A 19,048-nucleotide genomic window follows, 5' to 3' on the forward strand; every position below is an offset into this window, starting at 1 on the left:
TAAGAGTTATACCTCTGTCACCTATATACTCAGCAGTCATGTGCTCTGTTTACAGATCCAGGGGTGCATGGTGAACTCAGGACAATGCAGAAAGATCGTGGAAATAGCATAACTGGCACTTTTGGTCTTGTCAGTATACTCTTTGTTGCCCCATGAATTAATCCAAACCAAGGCTATAAATACACAGGGATGATTAATGCAACTCAGATCAGGTGTAATTAAATCAGTAAATAAGAGATTTTTATTAAAACTATTATGAATTTATAGCCTACTTATACTCTGGCGAGAATGAACAGCAGCTGTGTTTCCATAATTCTCCATATTGCGCAAAGTGAAACTGCAAATTTAAAATACGTTCAATGGAAACATGACAATTTCACAAAAAATTCCATTTATCACAAAAAAAGTATTTACGCTCACATGAGGTGATTTGTCAGGCAATTTGAAAAAGGAATATTCTGCAATAATGCAATGGAAACAGTTTTTTCGCATTTAGCCTACAGGTTACCTTGGCCTACATAAAAGTCGATTATTCTTTAACAATGGCGCGGTGTTTGGACAGAAGACGAGACAGAGTTCTTTATTACAATCATAAAAGACAAAATAGTTATTGGAAAACTGGATTCTAAACAACAAAGAATTGCCACAATTTATGAAGGCCTCGAAGAAGATAGGAGGGATAACACCCAGAAACATCTCATACAGTACGTGGCCAAGTATAAGGGGGCTTCCTAGGGTCTTCGTCGATTGAAAACAATGGCAGGTGTCACAATTATGTTCAGTCAGTGTTGTTATTGTGGACTTTTAATTTGTATTCTCTTCTGTGTTCCTTTGATTTTCCTGCTTCTCTTTTGTTGTCATGGTTACTGATATGATTAGTTCTTCTCTTACTTCAGCTGTGTGTCATTATTTACCCTCGTTTGTCTACATTTAAGTTGCTGTGTTCTCATTTGTCTGGTCACACTTACGCTGAAGTGTTTGCTAACACTCTTGTATTATTTGGACTTATGAATCAGATCTTATATATCTGATTGACTATCCAATTGAGTGCAGAGGTTTTTTTCCTGGTTCGGTTACAACACGCCTCATAATCAAAGCCCAACGGAGGAGTTTCAGACTCATATTCTCTCTTGAATATGAGTATGACGAAGTCAGGCTACCTACGATGATGACGAGACCCCCAAATCGTTGTTCTGGATCGGGGCCAACTACCTCACCCTGTAGACTTCTTAGACACCTCAGGACTTGACTAGAGGGAGGTCATAATCAGGTCTAGAACGTCTCTCCCTGATCCAGGAGACAGCCATACGCAGAGCCCAGCCAACTACAACCCTTCGACAGCAGAGAATTCGCTAGAGCCCCCCACAGACAGAAAGTGACTGCCCATCGCGATGAGTGAGCCAGAGCCTGAAGAGGAAGGGACAGTGCCGACCTTTGCTTACTTTTGAGCAAGCTTACCTCTGTCACCTTTACCGCAAATCTCAGCCAGTCCTTCAACCCCGCCTCTGCTGAATGCCTGCAGCCCATCGTCGTTGTGGCTCTGTCTCAAGTCACTTATCCCTTCGCTCTACCAGAGAAAAGTCCTCACATTCTTCTTGTTGCATCTAACCCTGGGAATTTATGTGGCCATGGCAACCTATCTGGGCTACTTTACAAGAAGAGAAGGACTGTGGCTCCAGAGCATGTAGATGCATGTGGAGCAGTGCGATCTAATGAAGTGATACCTTTCGAGGGAACTTAAGAATCGTCAATGACTTTTTGGGAACGCACCTGCTTGATTGCATCTGAAGCACTTATGTCAACTAGTCCAATGGCGAGAGTGAGCATCACAGGCAGGTGACGTCACGACCAGGAAAGGATAAAACCACATCTGGTTTAGAACCGGGCTAGCTTCTGTGCCTTTAGCAAGCACTCTATGTGAATCTGTCTCTGTCTATTTATTGTTTGTCCTCAAGCATAATACAGTATATTCAAATTTTAGACAGGAGTATGGCTAGCAAACAGCTAGATCATGTGTCCGTCCCTGCCCTCGCTTCATTCCGAGTGGGGACACAAGTGATTCATGTGTTGTTTGTTTGGGAGTGGAGCATGCACGGTCAGCTCTAATAAATTTGGGCTGACAATGTTCATTCAAAATTTCGCGACATATATGCACTATCGAGAGTTATAGCTCTGCTCTCTGCTCAAACAAAATCTATTTGGCTCAGATCTCGCTTTGCTGAGGCAGCACGTAGATTACGGGTCTGAAATAAAAATTCTGTGACTCGATCTCGGATCTCGCGTTTGCCGAGGCAGCGCATAGATTATGGGACTGCATCTCTATAATAACAATCTATGGCTCAGATCGCATGCTTGCCGAGGCTGGGAAAATAAATAGTTAGTTCCCAGGGGGAGGTGAATAACACCTCATTATACGGTGCCCATCTCCCTCCGGTGCCCTTCAGCGAGTTCTAGTCTCAATGTCTGAGTCGCAGAAGGGGGGTTTAAGAGGGGTCAGTTCGGTAATTTCCTGTCGGTCATCCATTTCAGGACACCGGATTGGCTTCTCAAGCTATACTAGAGACCAGTTTTGAGAGGCTGGTTCCTTTAGTATTCTCAGCTGTAGTCATCTTGGGATAAGACATATCTGAGGACAGTCGTTATCTCGAAGAAGGCTTCGACTAAGAAGAAGTCCTGATGCCGAGGCTATCAGGCTTCTGAGGGCGGCCCCCTCCGGGTAGAGGGTTTGAGAATCCGTGCCTTACAACTTCGACTTGGGCGTTACCCCAAGTGTACAGGTGCTCTTGTCTTAGTTGTGCTCTCAGTATTCACACAGACAGGCTCTTGTTTGTGTGGAGTGTTGGGGATTCTCATTCCCAAAGCACCATCAATGCATTGCAAGTTCCCTCGAAAGGGAACGTCTCAGGTTACGACTCTAACCCTAGTTCCCTGAGAAGGGAATGAGATAATGCGTCACTTTGCCATACTTCCTACATCCCTGTGAGCGCGGTTCTAAACTGGATGTGCTTTTATACTTTCCTGGTCGTGACATCACCCGCCCGTGACGCTAACTCTCGCCGTTGGACTGGTTGAAATGAGTCCTTCAGACGCAATCACGCAGGGGCGTTCCCAAAGCGTCATCAACACATCGTCTCGTTCCCTTTCTCAGGGAACTAGGGTTACAGTCGTAACCTAAAACGTTTCAAAACTCTGTTCCTAGACGCACACCAACAGTGTTTTTGTACTGTTGATAAACTCTTTTTATTCAAACATACCTGAGAACTGAAATGGATGGATCAAATTAGCAATGGAGAATCTGGATTCATAGTTTTGATTAACATCCTTGCCAATGAAACAAGGAAAGTGATACAGGCCTTGAAGAGCAGCAAGGCACAAGGGCTGGATGCCAAACTGCTGATGCAAGGCAGCGATAGTGAGTGGCCATGCTGATTAAACTGTTCAATGAGCGCTGACAAGCTTAATGTGTCCCCAGGGACAGGAGAAAAGGTTTGATTGTTAAACAACCAAAGAGAGTGATAAATTGGCTGATTGCAAAAATTGGCAAGGCAGTTTTACTCAGTCTTAGACGGTCTGCAGCATCATCCTACTGCAACGTCTGCAAAGTGGACACGAGAAGTGCAAGTTGGGTTCCTTGCAGTAATCAAATTTTCATTTGGCGCCACTGGTCATCATCTTAACAGACTTTTAGAAGGCCTTCCATAGTTTCCATAGGGACTCTCTCAGGGAAATTACGAAATCCTATCTCCATTTCAGATCCTGCTAGCCATGGACATTGTCATGATGAGAAAGATGCCATGCCCATGCATTGGTATCCTGTGGAAGAACAAATACTAGTTTACAGACCTTGAATTTGCAGATGACATTGCATTACTGTCAATAACCGATCCTGGTCTGTAACACAAGCCTTGAACGATAAGCTGCAACAAAATCCTGCAACAACACAGAAAGCTGAAAGAAACCATCACTGGACATTTCCTGTGCCTGCTCACTGGAAAGCATTTGTTGACCAAAGAGCACAACAGTGCAAGTAGAACTAAAACAAAATCCTTATTATTGTTATTATTATTTAAAGTGGACAAGGATTTCAGTCTCCAGTACAAAGACCTCTATGACCTTTAAAGCTACTGACCAAAATTCATCACAAGGATATTTTCAAAGTTGCATTCAGGTCCTGTCATTTAAAATATATATATGTTATCTTTTTTTTATCAACTGCTGCAAAAGATTACAGTTTCAACTCTCTCTTAATCTTCCTCTCACTTCACTGTAACGCAGCCTTTATGCAATTTCAAGTATAAAGTAGCAAAATACAATGGAAATCATTTCAGTTCTAGTCACTGGTTCGTTCAGTCTTAAACCGTAAACCACAAATAACTAGTTCCCTTCACTATTCCATCAGTCACAATGTTCCTTGTTACAGCAATGAGTTTGCTGTGTAGGTGGCATTTTTTGATTTTCAATCTGATTAATATTTTGTTTTCATCTGATTCAGATCAATTTAACGGCTGTTAACAAGAGGTAAAAACTATATAAATACTGTTCGTTTTCTCACACAAACCGCTTGTTTCGTGTCTTAGGCAATCAATGTGTATTACATTTACGAGTCATTAAATCATATTTCATTTTGACTTCTCTGTGCATGCTCTTTAAGGTGGACCCCCTAAAACTGCATTATATGACTGACAGACAACACCGGTTTGACCGAAAAATGTCAAAATTTAAAATACTGTGGAAACAAAGACACCTACATCTTGGATGCCCTTAAGGTAAGCTAAAACATATAAAAAATTAATTTCTAAGTGAACTATCCCTTTAAGGAGTAACTTGGACAATATTAACTACACAACATCAATGAGGAAATACATTTTGTATTCATTTGTTTTTTATTTAATCTGCATGCATTTTATCTGTTTCGTTTACCTTCCCCATCCTGATTATACCTCACCTCAGGCAAGCCCTAGTGGAAATCTGCTCTTTGTTTTTGAGGTAAGCTATATGGTCTTCCAGATGATGAGGTTCTAGACATTTCTTGGAGGAATTCTGTCGGCAGATTGGGCCACCGCCAGTGTGTCGTTGAAATTCCACAATCCAATAGCCAGGCAGGGCTGGCGAACCAGGATTTTGAGCAGATGCTCCAATATCTGGCTTCCCTCAACCCAGCTGATGTAGGTTGAATACTCTCACAACACCTTGTGTTTGTCTTTGACTGGGATTTTTCAGTTTACTGTTTAAAGTTTACTTTGTCAGTTTACTGAATGTGTTAAGAAGGGTTATCACTCCCCTCTTTTCTATTCACAGGCTTCTGATGCTGAAAATTCAGAAGAAAATTATGTCATCATTTTTTCACCCTCAAGTTGTTCCAAACCTGTATGAATTTCTTTCCTCTGCTGAACACAAACGAATATATTTTGAAGAAAGTCGGTAACCAAACATTTGATGGACATTGTGCTTCCATATACTTCCACAGTTAAAAAAAAGAAAAAAAAAGTCATACTATGGAATTCAATGGGGCCCATCAACTCAACATTCAACATACGCTGTAACAGTAACAACATATTAGCATTTGTGGTCTGATCTCCCGATTTAATTTATGTTATATCTTATGGGGTTATGAAAGAAAGACCTCATAAAAACTAAATCCAGAGAAAAACTGCGGCAACATCTCCAAGATGCTTGAAGAAACTTACCAGCAAATCTACTGTGAAACGTTTTTGGCACTTGTGTAAAAATGCTGTGTGTGAAGATGCTTTCAAAAATAATCTCATCAATAGATTGTATTTATCAATTAACTAAAACCTACTCTAAAACTCTGAGAATGTTTAACTAGCTTCATGCAACAGGCTTCTGGTGTTGTCCTTTGTGGATGTACCATGTGTATTATTTTCAGTTCTGTTTCTGCCTGCCCTTTTTCGCTGTGTTTGGATGTACTCTGTTTTTGCCTTAAAGGAACACTCCGACTTTTTGGGACTTAGCCTATTCACCTTACCCCCCAGAGTTAGATAAGTCCATACATACCTTTTTCATCTCTGTGCGTGCTATAAGTCTGTTTGACGCACCCACCGCTAGCCTAGCTTAGCACAAAGACTGGATGTGAATGGTTGCAGCTTTCATACTAATCCAAATGAGTGACAAAATAACGCAAACGTTTTCCTATTTACATGTTGTGGTTTGTATAGTCACAGAGTGTGCAAATATCAAGGCCATATGAGAGACAGACATCTTTTAACCGTATAAATACTATATTTTCTGAAGCACTGATACTTGGGCAGAGTGATAACAATCACCTGAGACGCACCATGACGAGGAGCAGAGAGTTCGCTTCGCTCAGCGTTGGAATAAAGAGTCAGCAATTACTAACGTCAGATAGAAAAGCATAGTTTATCATGGGTGTTTGCTTTATTGTATGAGCTGTGACAATAAACAGGGGAGACCAGGTAACAGTACCATGTTTCATTGATTTCCAACCAAAAACGCACCCAGATTTATAAATATCACATGAATAAATAATTATTATTACAGGAATCAATATATTTTAAATGCAATTTATTAGCTGAACCAAATGTATTCAACAGTAGCCTATATAATATACAGTATTGCATAACTACTCCTCACCATGGCGTGTCTCCGGTGATGCGGTTATTACGCCGTCAAAGTAGCAGTGCTTCGCCTTCAGAGAATAGTTCCCAGGTTTTATACGGTTAAAAGATGTCTGTGTCTCATTTGACTTTGTTATTTGTACATTATGTGACTATACAAATCACAACATGTAAATAGGAAAACGTTTGCGTTATTTTGCAACTCATTTGGATCAGTATGAAAGCTGCAACCAGTCACATCGAGTCTTTGTGCTAAGCTAGGCTAGCGGTCAGTAGCGGTTCTAGGCACGGGCGAACCGGGCAGTCGCCCGGGGCGGCATTACATGGGGGGCGGCACGAGCAGTTAAAAAAATACTCTGTGCCGCGAAGTTTTTCTATTTTTTATCATTTCGATTCAATTATTGGCAATGGCGCCCTGCTTGCTGAGAAGGTGCCGTGCGCAGAAACGATGTCAAGGGGATCTCCTGATTAGTTCACGTATCGCGTCTTTTGCGCGCTCGAGGTCGTTATTTCAAATCCTCTGTTTCAAATAGGCGCACGGGAAGCGCGCTCATTATGCGCTCACGGGAAGCGCGCTCATAAACTTTTCAGCACGTGCACCCAAACACTTGGGTGTTTTTCTCTTCTCCGTAAATAAATATTTTAGCAGAGCTACAGCAAGCGTTTTTCTGTGGTGGAAATACATTAGCTACTAAAACTCCTTTGTCGTTGTAGAGAGCGCAGTGTAATGAGTGCATGGTTCTATAGCAACGACATCGACAGCCATGGGAAAATCTGTACGAATTTTACTATTAATAATAAAAGATAAGCTACTGTGCACTATAAATTTCAGGAATCTATCTTTATTGACTCATTCTTTTTATAGAGATGATTTAAATGCTGAAATATGAGGTTTATCTTTATATAAAAACCTTTTTTTTCTGTTAACCTTTTTTTAAGTTTAGTAGGTAAGATGAAAGACACTCCTTTAAAACAAATCTTTAATGTTATTACCTTGGTGAATTGATTTAACTGTGTATTAGGCTTTTTGAACAATATTCTGTGTATGTGATCATTTTGGTCACCATATTATCTAATACTTTTCGTAATGATCAACTAAAATCAACTTTAATTATGATTTTTTTACAGTAGCCTAATATGCAATTTATGCAATCTTTGAATCAGTCAATGTTACAATTGATCCTCGACTTTAATTTTACATCTGGCATTTAAAACAAGTTAAATAAAACAGTTGTGTTGTAAGAATTAACACAGTCTCATCCCAAAAAGTCATATAACTGACGTCTTGGGGCGTATTTTGACCATACGTCAATATCCGCCTTTTTAGGGCCCCCTTAAACGTCGGTAGATGGCGATCCCGGGCCGTCATACAACTGACGCTTTACCTTTAACGTCAGTTAGGTGACGGGTTAGGTTTAGGGTTAGGTTTAGGTATGGGGTAGAGTTAGGATCCCATAACCTCATCTACCGACGTTTAAGGGGGCCCTAAAAAGGCGAATATTGACGTATGGTCAAAAGACGTCCCAAAACGTCAGTTATATGACGTCTTGGGATGAGACCGGGTTGTAAGAATACAAATCAAATGAGATCAGGAGATGTTGATTACTTTTTGATGATGAAATCATTATAAAGTTGTTGATTCACTGATCATAAGTGTTTTGTGTAATTATACATCAACTCTGTTACTTTATGACAATTACCACCAGGAGCTGGCCATGATCATTACTTTCTCATTCATGCAGCCAACTGCCACCAAGCGATGTTGGCGAAATGACATGACATGATTCTGTGACTTTACAGTGTAAGACCAGTAGTGTGATAATGATATATTCTTGTTAGAATATATCTTGTTAATAGGCCACTGTATGTACGTGGACTTCAGCTTTGCACACAGGGACATCATAAATCCTCAAGCCCATAAGCGCATATGAAGTGTGCCATTTGGGATTTGCCACACATGCCACACATCTCAACAATGGTGACAATCAGCAAACTATACAGATTTGACAGATCCTCTCTGAACCTCGCAAAACAAACTATTAAGAGTTCACATCAAAAACAACTGCAAAATAAATGCACATAAAAAATAATAAGACAAATCAACTGTATAATGATTTCATTTCACAATGCATACTGGGAGCCATGGATGAGTTTTGATTTTCATGTGCTGATTGTTGATGTTTATATGTGTCTAAATTATACAGTTTAAATATTACATGCAAAACAGTTTGTGCACAACATGTTTTTCAATTCCGTAAGAATGGATGTCACTACACCGAATCTCATGCTTTAAAGGGATTGTTCACTTTGATAATTAATTTTTGATATGTTTTAGCTTACCTCAAGGGGATCCAAGATATAGGTGTCTTTGTTTCCACATTATTTTCAATTTTGACATTTTTCAGTCAAACCGTTGTTGTCTATCATTATCATACACTGGAGGCTGAGGGGGTCCACCAAAAAGCATGCACAGAGAAGTAGAGTTGAGCCGGATACTCGGCTGAAACGAGTATCCGGTACGGATAAAGCACTTTTGTCGAGTACGAATATTATACGAGTAATACGAGTCAACATCTGTGCTCGGATAAAAAAAAAAAAAAAAGTTACGTTGAGATTAAGGCTGAGCGATATATCAATATAAAGAATATATATATTTTTAAATGTGATATGTAATTAAACCATATTGCATATCGATATAGGCTATTCAGGTTTGCGCTGTGATCCTTGCTCCAAGCAAGCTGCTGAGTGCTGACCCAGAGCTCTCTGCTCCCCGCGCCCCAGCCACTCCTTTTCCACTTTGCGTGCTTGATTAAAGGCAAGCATGTTATGTTATGAAATAAAGTCTTTCACCTCAGCAAAACGGACTTTCTGTCCTGTCACCCGTTAAACTGTAACGTTAGTCGTGGCGCACACTCAATTGCACGCGCAAATGCGGTGGCGCGCGCTGGATCGCCTCTGTATATAAAGTGCAAAAGAAACTATACGAGCATGCAACACCGTTACGTTGTAAATTACACTAAATAAAAGCAATGCAGTTATGATTTTCATTCTATTCACCAGAGCAGTTTCCATGTTTCATAAACAGTTCTTGTTAGTATTGTGTATTCACTATTCGCCATAGTAACTGTCGTTTCTATATTAACCCCTTAATGCCCCTATTTTTCTTTGTGTTATTTTTTATATTTTTTTAAATGACTGTAATGGCTCATACCAACGTTGTATTAACAAAATAAATAAACCAATTAATAAATCACAATTACAATTCCAAGGGAATAATCTGCAATGAAGATTTTTGTCATAGCTAATCATGCAGCCCTAAGGTGAAGAAACCTGTTTATTATTCATTCATTTGGTTTGGCAAATGTTCAAGTTTCAATAAAACTACTTGTGACATGTCATATTTGGCTTTGACTGAACATTTGCTCTCACTTTGCAGAAAAAATATCGGGATATATTTTGTATATCGAAATTCAGCCTAAATATATCGGGATATGACTTTTGGTCCATATCACCCAGCCGTAGTTGAGATGAAAACTCTTGTTCATTACATTTTATTTTATAATTGCAGCCACTTGTGTTGTATTCATTGTTGCAAAACTTGTTTTGTAGTTCGTTTGTTATCGTGATCAAAACCATTGATCTGAAGCTCAATGCTGATGCTGTCATGTAAATAGTTTTATTTCTTATCAGCAAAAAATATAGCAATTTCAGATCAACCCATATCAATTGCATGCTTAAAATAACATACCGGTTAAAGCCCCGCCCATTTCAAGACTACCCGACCCACTTCCAGGTTTAGGCCCCGCCCAGTCCGAGTACAGATACAGATACAGATAATTCACATGGTTAACAGATACAGATACAGATAATGCTGTACTCGCTCATCCAAGTCAAAATTAAACATGATTTAATGACTCATACATGTAAGTACACATTGATGGCCTAAGACATGAAACGAGCGGTTTGTGTGAGAAAACGAACAGTATTTATATCGTTTTACCTCTTGTAATCATAGCCATGACAAAATGATCTGACGACATGGGCGCTTCGGTCTGTGCATACGCTGGAAGTGATCGCTTGCGCGCTGACGTCACTCTTTGTCTATACAGAGATTTCGGAAGTTTTACCTTTCACTAAACATATTTAGATATACGGGAAACCACAATGGAAGACGATTTCGGTATATTTAAATATGTTTAGTAAAAGGTAAAACTTCCGAAATCTCAGTGTAAATATTGAGTGACGTCACACGCAAGCGATCACTTCCGGCGTAACATTGAACTGATTCAGTTCGGTTCAGTGGACATTGCACAACTGATTCAGATCACTTGGATTACACGAGGTAAAAACAATATAAATACTGTTCGTTTTCTCACAAAAAACACTCGTTTCGTGTCTTAGGCCATCAATGTGTACTTACATTTACGAGTCATTAAATCATGTTTAATTTTGACTTCTCTGTGCATGCTTTTTGGTGGACCCCCTTAGCCTCCAGTGTATGACTGATAGACAAAAACGGTTTGACTGAAAAATGTCAAAATTGAAAATACTGTGGAAACAAAGACTACATCTTGGATGCCCAAAAATTAACATATCAAAAATTAATTTCAAAGTGAACTATCCATTTAAGCTTTGTATTAATTATTGCTGTTATTAATAAGATTAAATGAGCACTACATCATCCTTACAAGCAGAGACTGAAGAATGAGAGCAGTGAATCCAGCAGCTTTGTAATGGTTGTCATCAACAATGGGTCTTTTTCCACAGACTTTGAGAACACATTTCAACTGTTATATAAAAAAAAATATAACAGTTCTAAAATATAATATAACTGTTATAAAAATATAACAATTTAATGTACATTTTAACACTATTTAACACTATTTTGTTACATTTTGTTTCATAAATGCTAACATTTTGTAACTACAGCTTGACCAAAATCATTTTTGAAATGTTTCCAAATGACTATGTTGTGATTGTGCTTTATTCATGTTTCTGTGATGTTTAGGGGTAGGTATGCTAGAAGAATAGTATCATTAACATGGTATAAAAAACTATAAAAGTCAATGAGATGTCAGTCATCACTCTTTAAAAAATCCCCATAGGGGAGAGTGGGGTAAGATGAACCAGTGGGTAAGTTGACCCACCCCCTGTTTCCAGGCAACTATAAACAATTGGTGTCATGTGACCATACATTCTGAAGGACTCCATCATTTCCATGTTGCTGTGAAGAGGAGAAGCAATTGAGACAAAAGGGAAGTTGTTGTTTTTCACAAAAACACATTTTTGCTTGTTAAAGTTAATTTTCTCCATTGCAGGTATACTAGCTGTTGTGCCAAAGCAAATGTATCTCGGTCTAAAGTTATGTGTGGGACATGTTGGTGATTTGTCAACATATAAAACCATGTGAATCATTAAGCTAAAGGTTAGCCTGAATTGCTAAGCTAGGCCCTTTTTACTAAAATGGTGACTATGGGGCAAAGTGAGCCAGAAGATGTGGGGTAAATTGAACCAGTGGTTCAACTTGTGAGGAAAGTGATGTTCTTTCTGGATGAAAGTAGTGAGCCAGACATCTCTCAGATCCGTCAGTTGGTGACTTTAAATATTGTGAATTTCATGGTAATTGGAAAATGGACTGCATTTATATAGCACCTTCATAGACCTAATGGCCACCAAAGCGCTTTACATTTTTGCCTCACATTCACCCACTCATACACTAACAGCGGTGTCAGTCATACAAGGCGCCATCCAGCTCGTCGGGAGCAGCTGGGGTTAGGTGTCTTGCTCATGGACACCTCGACACTTGGTCAGGTGGAACCGGGATTGAACCACCAACTTTCCGGTTTGTAGACAATCTACATGAACCACTGAGCCACTGCCGCCCCATAAGGGTTTTGCAAGATTCATCAGAAGAATCCGAGGGAGTACTGGCAAAGACAAAGCCACCTTTGCATTCACAAAAAATGATGTGGGATCTGTCCCACTGAATGTGCTGAAGAAGCTTTCTAAACCTGGAAAGGTTGGAGGAACTGCAAGGAGGGAGCATCAACAACACATATTTCCCTGCAACCTTGATTGATGGAATATCCAACCCAGATAGCAAACTGACATTGAATCAACGTGGAAATATGACATCGAAACAACGTTGATCTGACATTGTTTTGCTCATCGAATTAACGTTGAACCAACGTCAGACACGTCATTCTTTCAAAACTAACGGAAAATCAACTTGAAATCAACGCGTTGTTTCAACGTTATGAAAGCAAACTAATTTTCGATTTCATTTAGCTTTGAAGAATGCCGCGTCTGACGTTGGTTCAACGTTAATTCGATGAGCAAATCAACGTTGTTTCAATGTCATGAGAGACGTCGTTTCCACATTGATTCAATGTCAGTTTGCTGTCTGGGAATAGTCATTTTCACTATGCCGAGGTCTGGAATTTCAAACTGTTCTTTTGTTCTCACAAGTTCAAAACTGTGAAACTGTTCAACAAAATTGGAAATTAGAACCTAACACACTGGAGGGACGTTCTTTCTGCCAAACACATTTGTTTGTGTGTGTGTGTGTGTGTGTGTGTGTGATTGGACATGACTTGATTAACAGCATAAGATAAACAGCATAAGTTGTATTACTTGCTCCTGAAAACTATGCTGGCAGACCTTCACTTAACAGAAATATGTAAAACTATTGTTCACCAATACAAAAAATAAAACATTAAAGGGAAAATTAAACTTTAATTGGTTTGTTTTGTGTTGTTTGAAGTAGCTTAAAAAAATAACATTGTTTGGAAAGGCAAGTGTATCATTAAATATGTTTTTGGCAAGTTATTATTATTTTAATGCTTGCATTAAAACGTGTAAAATAGTATGGTCAATTTACCCCCAGATGGTTCAATTTACCCACTGACTGGGATCAACTTACCCCTAGCCTGGGGTAAGTTGAGTCACAGGAACACTTTTTTTTCTGAGGTCATTTTTTCAAGGCTTTTTGTCATAAGTGCATTCTTCCATTTTCAGTTGATAGACAACATCCCAAATTAACAGTAGATGTCTTCATTGTACTTTTGTCTCAATTTCCCTTGCCTGGAGATCCACATAAGTAAAAACTGGCTCATCTTACCCCACCCTCCCAGTTAAACCTCTAGAACACCAACTAGTGTGCCAGACTTCACTAGTTAAAAAATACATATTTAAATAGCTTTTAAGCATAACTTAAATAGCTTATTTGCACACTTTCGTTTTAGGTGAAAATTAATCTAATATAAAAACAACGAAAGTCTATGAGATGTCGTAACTATAGGCTAGTGAAACAAACGTGTCTCTCTCTCTCTCTCTCTCTCTCTCTCTCTCTCTCTCTCTCTCTCTCTCTCTCTCTCTCTGTGTGTGTGTGTGTGTGTGTGTGTGACACTGAGTGAGTGAGAGAGATGGCGCTGTGTTCAGTTCAGTCGTCTCACATGCACAGTGTGAGGAAACTTCGCCAGGCAACTTTATTAAGACTTTCTACTCTCTAACAGCACACGGATTACGGCGCCTCATAAGGATGTGACTCCAGACGACGGTCCAAATGTGCGTTTCTGGATCGTTACACTGACACACAAATTATAAATCGGAGGAGCGAGTGAGTTTGCGGAGTTTTTCCCCCGCGGGATCAATGGCGCTACATATGTGAGAAAGCGCACAAAGAATGCGACTGCCTTTGAAATCACGCTGCTTGTGATTCTTAAGTACTTTTGCGCATGAAACTATGAACGATCCGGAGCTCACGCCGACCTCCAAGGCACTACAGCGAATGGCTTCGTCTTTGCACGGGGAGGACAGCGCTCTGTCCGGCAGCGTGTGCATCCCCGAGCGCAACGGGATTTTCTTCATCCACTGCTTCATCTGTGGGAGCGGAGTGACCCCGGGAAAAGAGCTGAGCTTACAGGTAAAATACCAGCGAGAAAAGGATAGCGCGTTTTTCCCTTTCCTGCAAGGCCAGGACCCGGCTCCAGGCGCGCCGGAGATCGGTCCGGATGGGGACGCTCTGGTGTGCGCCGTGTGCCACTGCTTCCTGCGCGAACAGTGGAACTCATTCGAGCGCAACAGGACGCCCATAGAAAAGCGCATGTACTGGCTCAAGAGACCATACCAGTGCGATTTACGGAACATTTCCTACGATCTTGAGCGGAGAATGAGCGTTAGTAATTATGACGCCAATGAGTCGGACATGTCCTCCTTCTCTGATAATGACTTGTCCGAGCAGGACTTGGACCTGTCAGCGTGCATGAATAGCAGTAATGCCACAGGTTTCCGTGCGTCTAATAAAGCCTCAAGAGAAGGCGGTAGAAAGAGCGCAATGAGTGTTAAAAGCAGTCCTGAGTCAGCGCGATATCCGACCAGAGTTTACACAGCTCAGGACGTACCCAAGTCAGATCGGCGTGCGACTAAAATGATCAATCACATATCGCACTCATCTGTGTCCATGGCTGTCCAGCAGCATGACGGTCAGTCTGCGCGCACACCCCTGCAGGATAACGGCATCATTACGTGTAATAAGCAGTGGATACATGCGTCCACCGGTGATTTGGACGTGACTGACAGCTGCGAGATTAACATCACCAGTGATGATGAGAGAGACTTTGATGTAGAGCGCAGTCAAGCTGTTAAATGTCACTCCAGTCTTTCTGCTGACAAATGCGTCTGTTATATTTGTGGAATCAAGCTTTCAGCAGCGGGCCGCTTCAGAGTGTTTGTGCAGAAGCAGGAGAGAGCATCCAGCGAACCATTCTTTCCTTTTCTGTGGCTCCACACCCCTCCACCTGGTGCTGTGCCACTCAACCTGGGTGGATATACTCTGGTTTGTACCACTTGCCACTCTTCCCTGATGCAACAGTGGCGAGGGTTTGAGCTAGCAGATGTGCCTGTTCTCCAGCGACTCTATGTAGTGCCCCTCAACGCCGGTGCTACAACCCCTCTTTCTCCACCGGTCATGAATGAATGTGTGGATGAATTACCAAAAATCCACCCACTGAATCCACCCATGCCACAGAAACACAAGGAGGCCTGCTACCTATGTGGGAAGGACTGCGGTCGAGAGGTCAGGACGGCATTTACCCATGCTGGTGCAAGTAAATCCCGCAGTGCAATGTATTTCCCATTCATTAACCAGCTACAATGCCCTCCAAATGCTCAGAGTGTGCGTAATGGACAGGTACACTGCTGTGTCGCATGTCACGGCATCTTGGAGGGGGTCTGGGCAGAGTACTGTCTCTGTCTAAGTGAGGAGCTCATTACTTCCGTCAGCATGTTCCGTGAGAGATACCACCTGGCCATGGGAAGGGGAGGAGTCTTGGTATCCCCCCCCAGAGGACCTCTGTCGACCCTTTCTCAGACTGTCATAACAACCACAAGCCACACCTCCATCTGTTACTTGTGTGGAGAGGAGCTCTCTGGAGGAACAGAGTATCAGCTTCACGTCAACCCTCCGGGGCGTTGTGGAGAGCGAGAACCCTTTTTTCCTTTTCTAACTGTCCATCCTCCCGCTCCCCGTGCCCGCCCTGCTGATGCCACGGGCCTTGTTTCTGCCTGTGCACTGTGCTACCATGACCTTCTGGGCCAGTGGACCCAACATGAGAGTCAGGGCTCAGGATCAGGCCCATCCAGCAGCCCCTGGGCACGCCAGTATAACTGCAACACATTCATCTGCTTCTTCTGTAGGAAAGAGAAGAAGAGACATCTTGGGCTGAAAGCGGTGTGCGTTGACCGCTTGCCTGTGTTCCTCTATGCTCCAAGGGTCAGCCAGACCCTGGTAATTGACAATGGCAAGCAGTTAACAATTGGCTCCTGTGTGGATTGTAAGTCCATGGTTCTGGCTGGACAGAACATGAAGCCGGTCGGAGGAATTGCTCAACACAAGGTAAGGCTGTCGAGGGCCAGATTGCTTTCCATCATAATCTTTAGTTTAGACTATTTCATAGTCCAATTGGTTACAAACAGTTCTACAACCTCAGATGACTTTGTTTTACTAGCAACCGCTAGATGGTCTTTCGGAGTCTTCTGGGGCTTCAGTTAGCACAGTTTATTAGGCAGCTTGGCTGGAGCTGTTACTGGGCCAGCATGCAAAAGTTCATCTGATGCACTGATGAGTGAGTGAGCCAAGTGTTGAAACTAAAGTTTTATGGCAGACTGCTGTTCTTTCTAGTGAGTGGGGCGGCCACAGCGAGCGGGGGGTAAATAAAGTATGGAGCCTGCCGCATTAAAGAAATAAACATTTTGCAGACAGTCTAGTAGTTGTAAGCTCTTTAAAAACATTCTTCACAGAGGTCAACTCAAGCTTTTGCTGGTCTCCAGGTGTGAGCATGTATTTGTTGTGTGTACAGTAAGTGTGTTTCAGAGAGACAGAACAGACTCTTTTGAGGATGTTACAAACAAAACACCTACTGTATATAATGAGACACGTTATATGTGACATTTTTTGAGAGGGGTTTGAAGCTGTAATTGGCAGATTTACATCGTCTATAGATCTTAAAATCAAGGCAAATGTTTGAAAAATGTGTCTCTTCTTATTATTGATTGATTGATTCGATTGAGTGTATGTGTGAAGCTACCTGTATTTATGAATTGATTTACTGCAGGTCTAGTGTACTGTGCATATGAGAGTGGTGCAAACAAGTTTTACAGGGGGTTCCACTTCCACCAGCACTTTATTTGCTAGCACCAGTGGGATAGGAGAACCAATAATAAAGGACACAAATTAAAGCCAGCAATAACATTACATATTTTGTATCTCTGAAATGCACATTTAGAACACTGATTTTAATTCTACTTATAGGGTTTACTTTTCTTCCACAGACAATAAGTGTAAAAGGTTTGACATGTAATTACAGTAAGAAAAAAAATGCACGGCTCCTCACTGCCATGGTCATGGCAATTATGGAAATTATGGCTGTAACTAAAAAAACTATATATTATACTTGTTATGAAAAATCAATAAACAGCCATAGTTTAATTAAAAGAAAAATGGTATTCCTTTACTTCCCTTATATATTCAATACAACAAATGTGACACTATTAATAGCAGTAGTATTCAAAATAATTATACCACATTTTTGCCAAAATGTCATGGTTAATACAGTTAACTAGAGTAAATACATGGTAAATGTTTGCAAAGATGGTGATTTGTGGATTGAAAAGTCTTGATTTCACTTATTTTCTTTATCAGTGCATTTGAGAAGGTTGAACCTGGTTTTAAGTTAGTTTAAACTGCTGAGCTGGTAAATACTTTAGTCTGTGCTGCATGGTTCAAACAGATAGTGCAGTTTTGTTTCATTTTTTGAGCGTTTGGTTTAACTTAATGTTTCTCAATGCTACATAAATGGTGCATATCCTAATCATACAGAGTAGACCAGAGTTACTGCTAACAAAACTTAGGCACAAAAAATGTTGCTAAATGGAACATCTAGTCACATTCTGGAGGCCTGCTAGGCTGCTATTGAAAGATTAGCATGTTTTGCTTTCGTTTACCCGGCTCCTGGTTCCTGTAGAATTTCCCATGATATACTCTGGTGTTTCCTGATTTAGGGAAAGCTGTTCTCTGGGAGTTGAATGAAGGGGCTAGTCATGGATAGAAAATAGCTTTGTGTAAAGGGTGTGCAACATCGTTTAAGAATAATGCAAGCACAAGTTATTGTTTGTTATTTGAAAGAGATACTCTGAGAAGGATAAAGAAAGAATTCAAAGAAAAAGAAGAACTTAGTGTTAAAATTACATCTGTATTAAGCACGAGAAAGCTAAACCATGAATCAAACCACAGGTTAAATGAACAAGGAAATGTCTAATAAGAAATCTGTGTTGGTTTTAAATGTTATTTTGTTTAATTTATTGATTTTTGGTGTATCCATGGAGAATGCACTCACAACACAACACAATACATGCTTACAAGTGGACAACAAGTGCCAAAACGTGACTTTCTGAATAAATGCATTTGAAAATCAACTGTAGCAGGAACACATATCAACTCACAAGTTAATTTGGCGGTTCATAAATTAAATCCTCCGACAAGGAGCTTCCAACATTAGCAAAACAAAGCGTAAAGATGCTACCCACTAGGTGAGAAGTGCCACATCCTTACAATTTGAACAAATTTTTGAAAAAAATCCAAAAACATAAAAAAATTCCAGTTTCCCAAATGTTATGAAATGTTCAGTAAAATCCTCTTAAAAAAAAAAAAAAGTGGAGAATATTTTAGGAAATTGATACACTGCAAAATCCTCAGTGTTAAATGAACACTACTGGACCCCTACTGTTAACAAGCAAAACACTTAAAGTCCCCGTGAACCGGAAGTTGCAAACGATTTTTCTCCAGTGCTGTGACGTATTTCCAAGTGAAACGGAATATTGAACAGAGGGCAGGGTTTTACTCTAGCGCTCCTCCTCTCCATGTCTCGCTCATAGCAAACTAACGGTTTGAGGGG

The 19,048-nt window shown here is 40.6% G+C and overlaps 1 protein-coding gene across 1 annotated transcript in view; it reads left to right on the top strand.

Moving 5' to 3' along the window:
• The first annotated feature begins 14,003 nt into the window (after nt 1-14,003).
• The window catches only part of gse1b (Gse1 coiled-coil protein b), a 284,583-nt gene continuing 279,538 nt past the window's right edge, over nt 14,004-19,048 (top strand). Inside the window, exon 1 of the mRNA XM_039681917.2 lies at nt 14,004-16,491. Coding sequence (XP_039537851.2) covers nt 14,341-16,491 — 2,151 coding nt within the window. The 5' untranslated portion in view covers nt 14,004-14,340. The remainder of the gene's footprint in view (nt 16,492-19,048) is intronic.

The sequence above is a fragment of the Pimephales promelas genome, chromosome 10 (genome assembly GCF_988280905.1).
Source record: "Pimephales promelas chromosome 10, fPimPro1.hap1.1, whole genome shotgun sequence".
Classification (NCBI taxonomy): domain Eukaryota; kingdom Metazoa; phylum Chordata; class Actinopteri; order Cypriniformes; family Leuciscidae; genus Pimephales; species Pimephales promelas.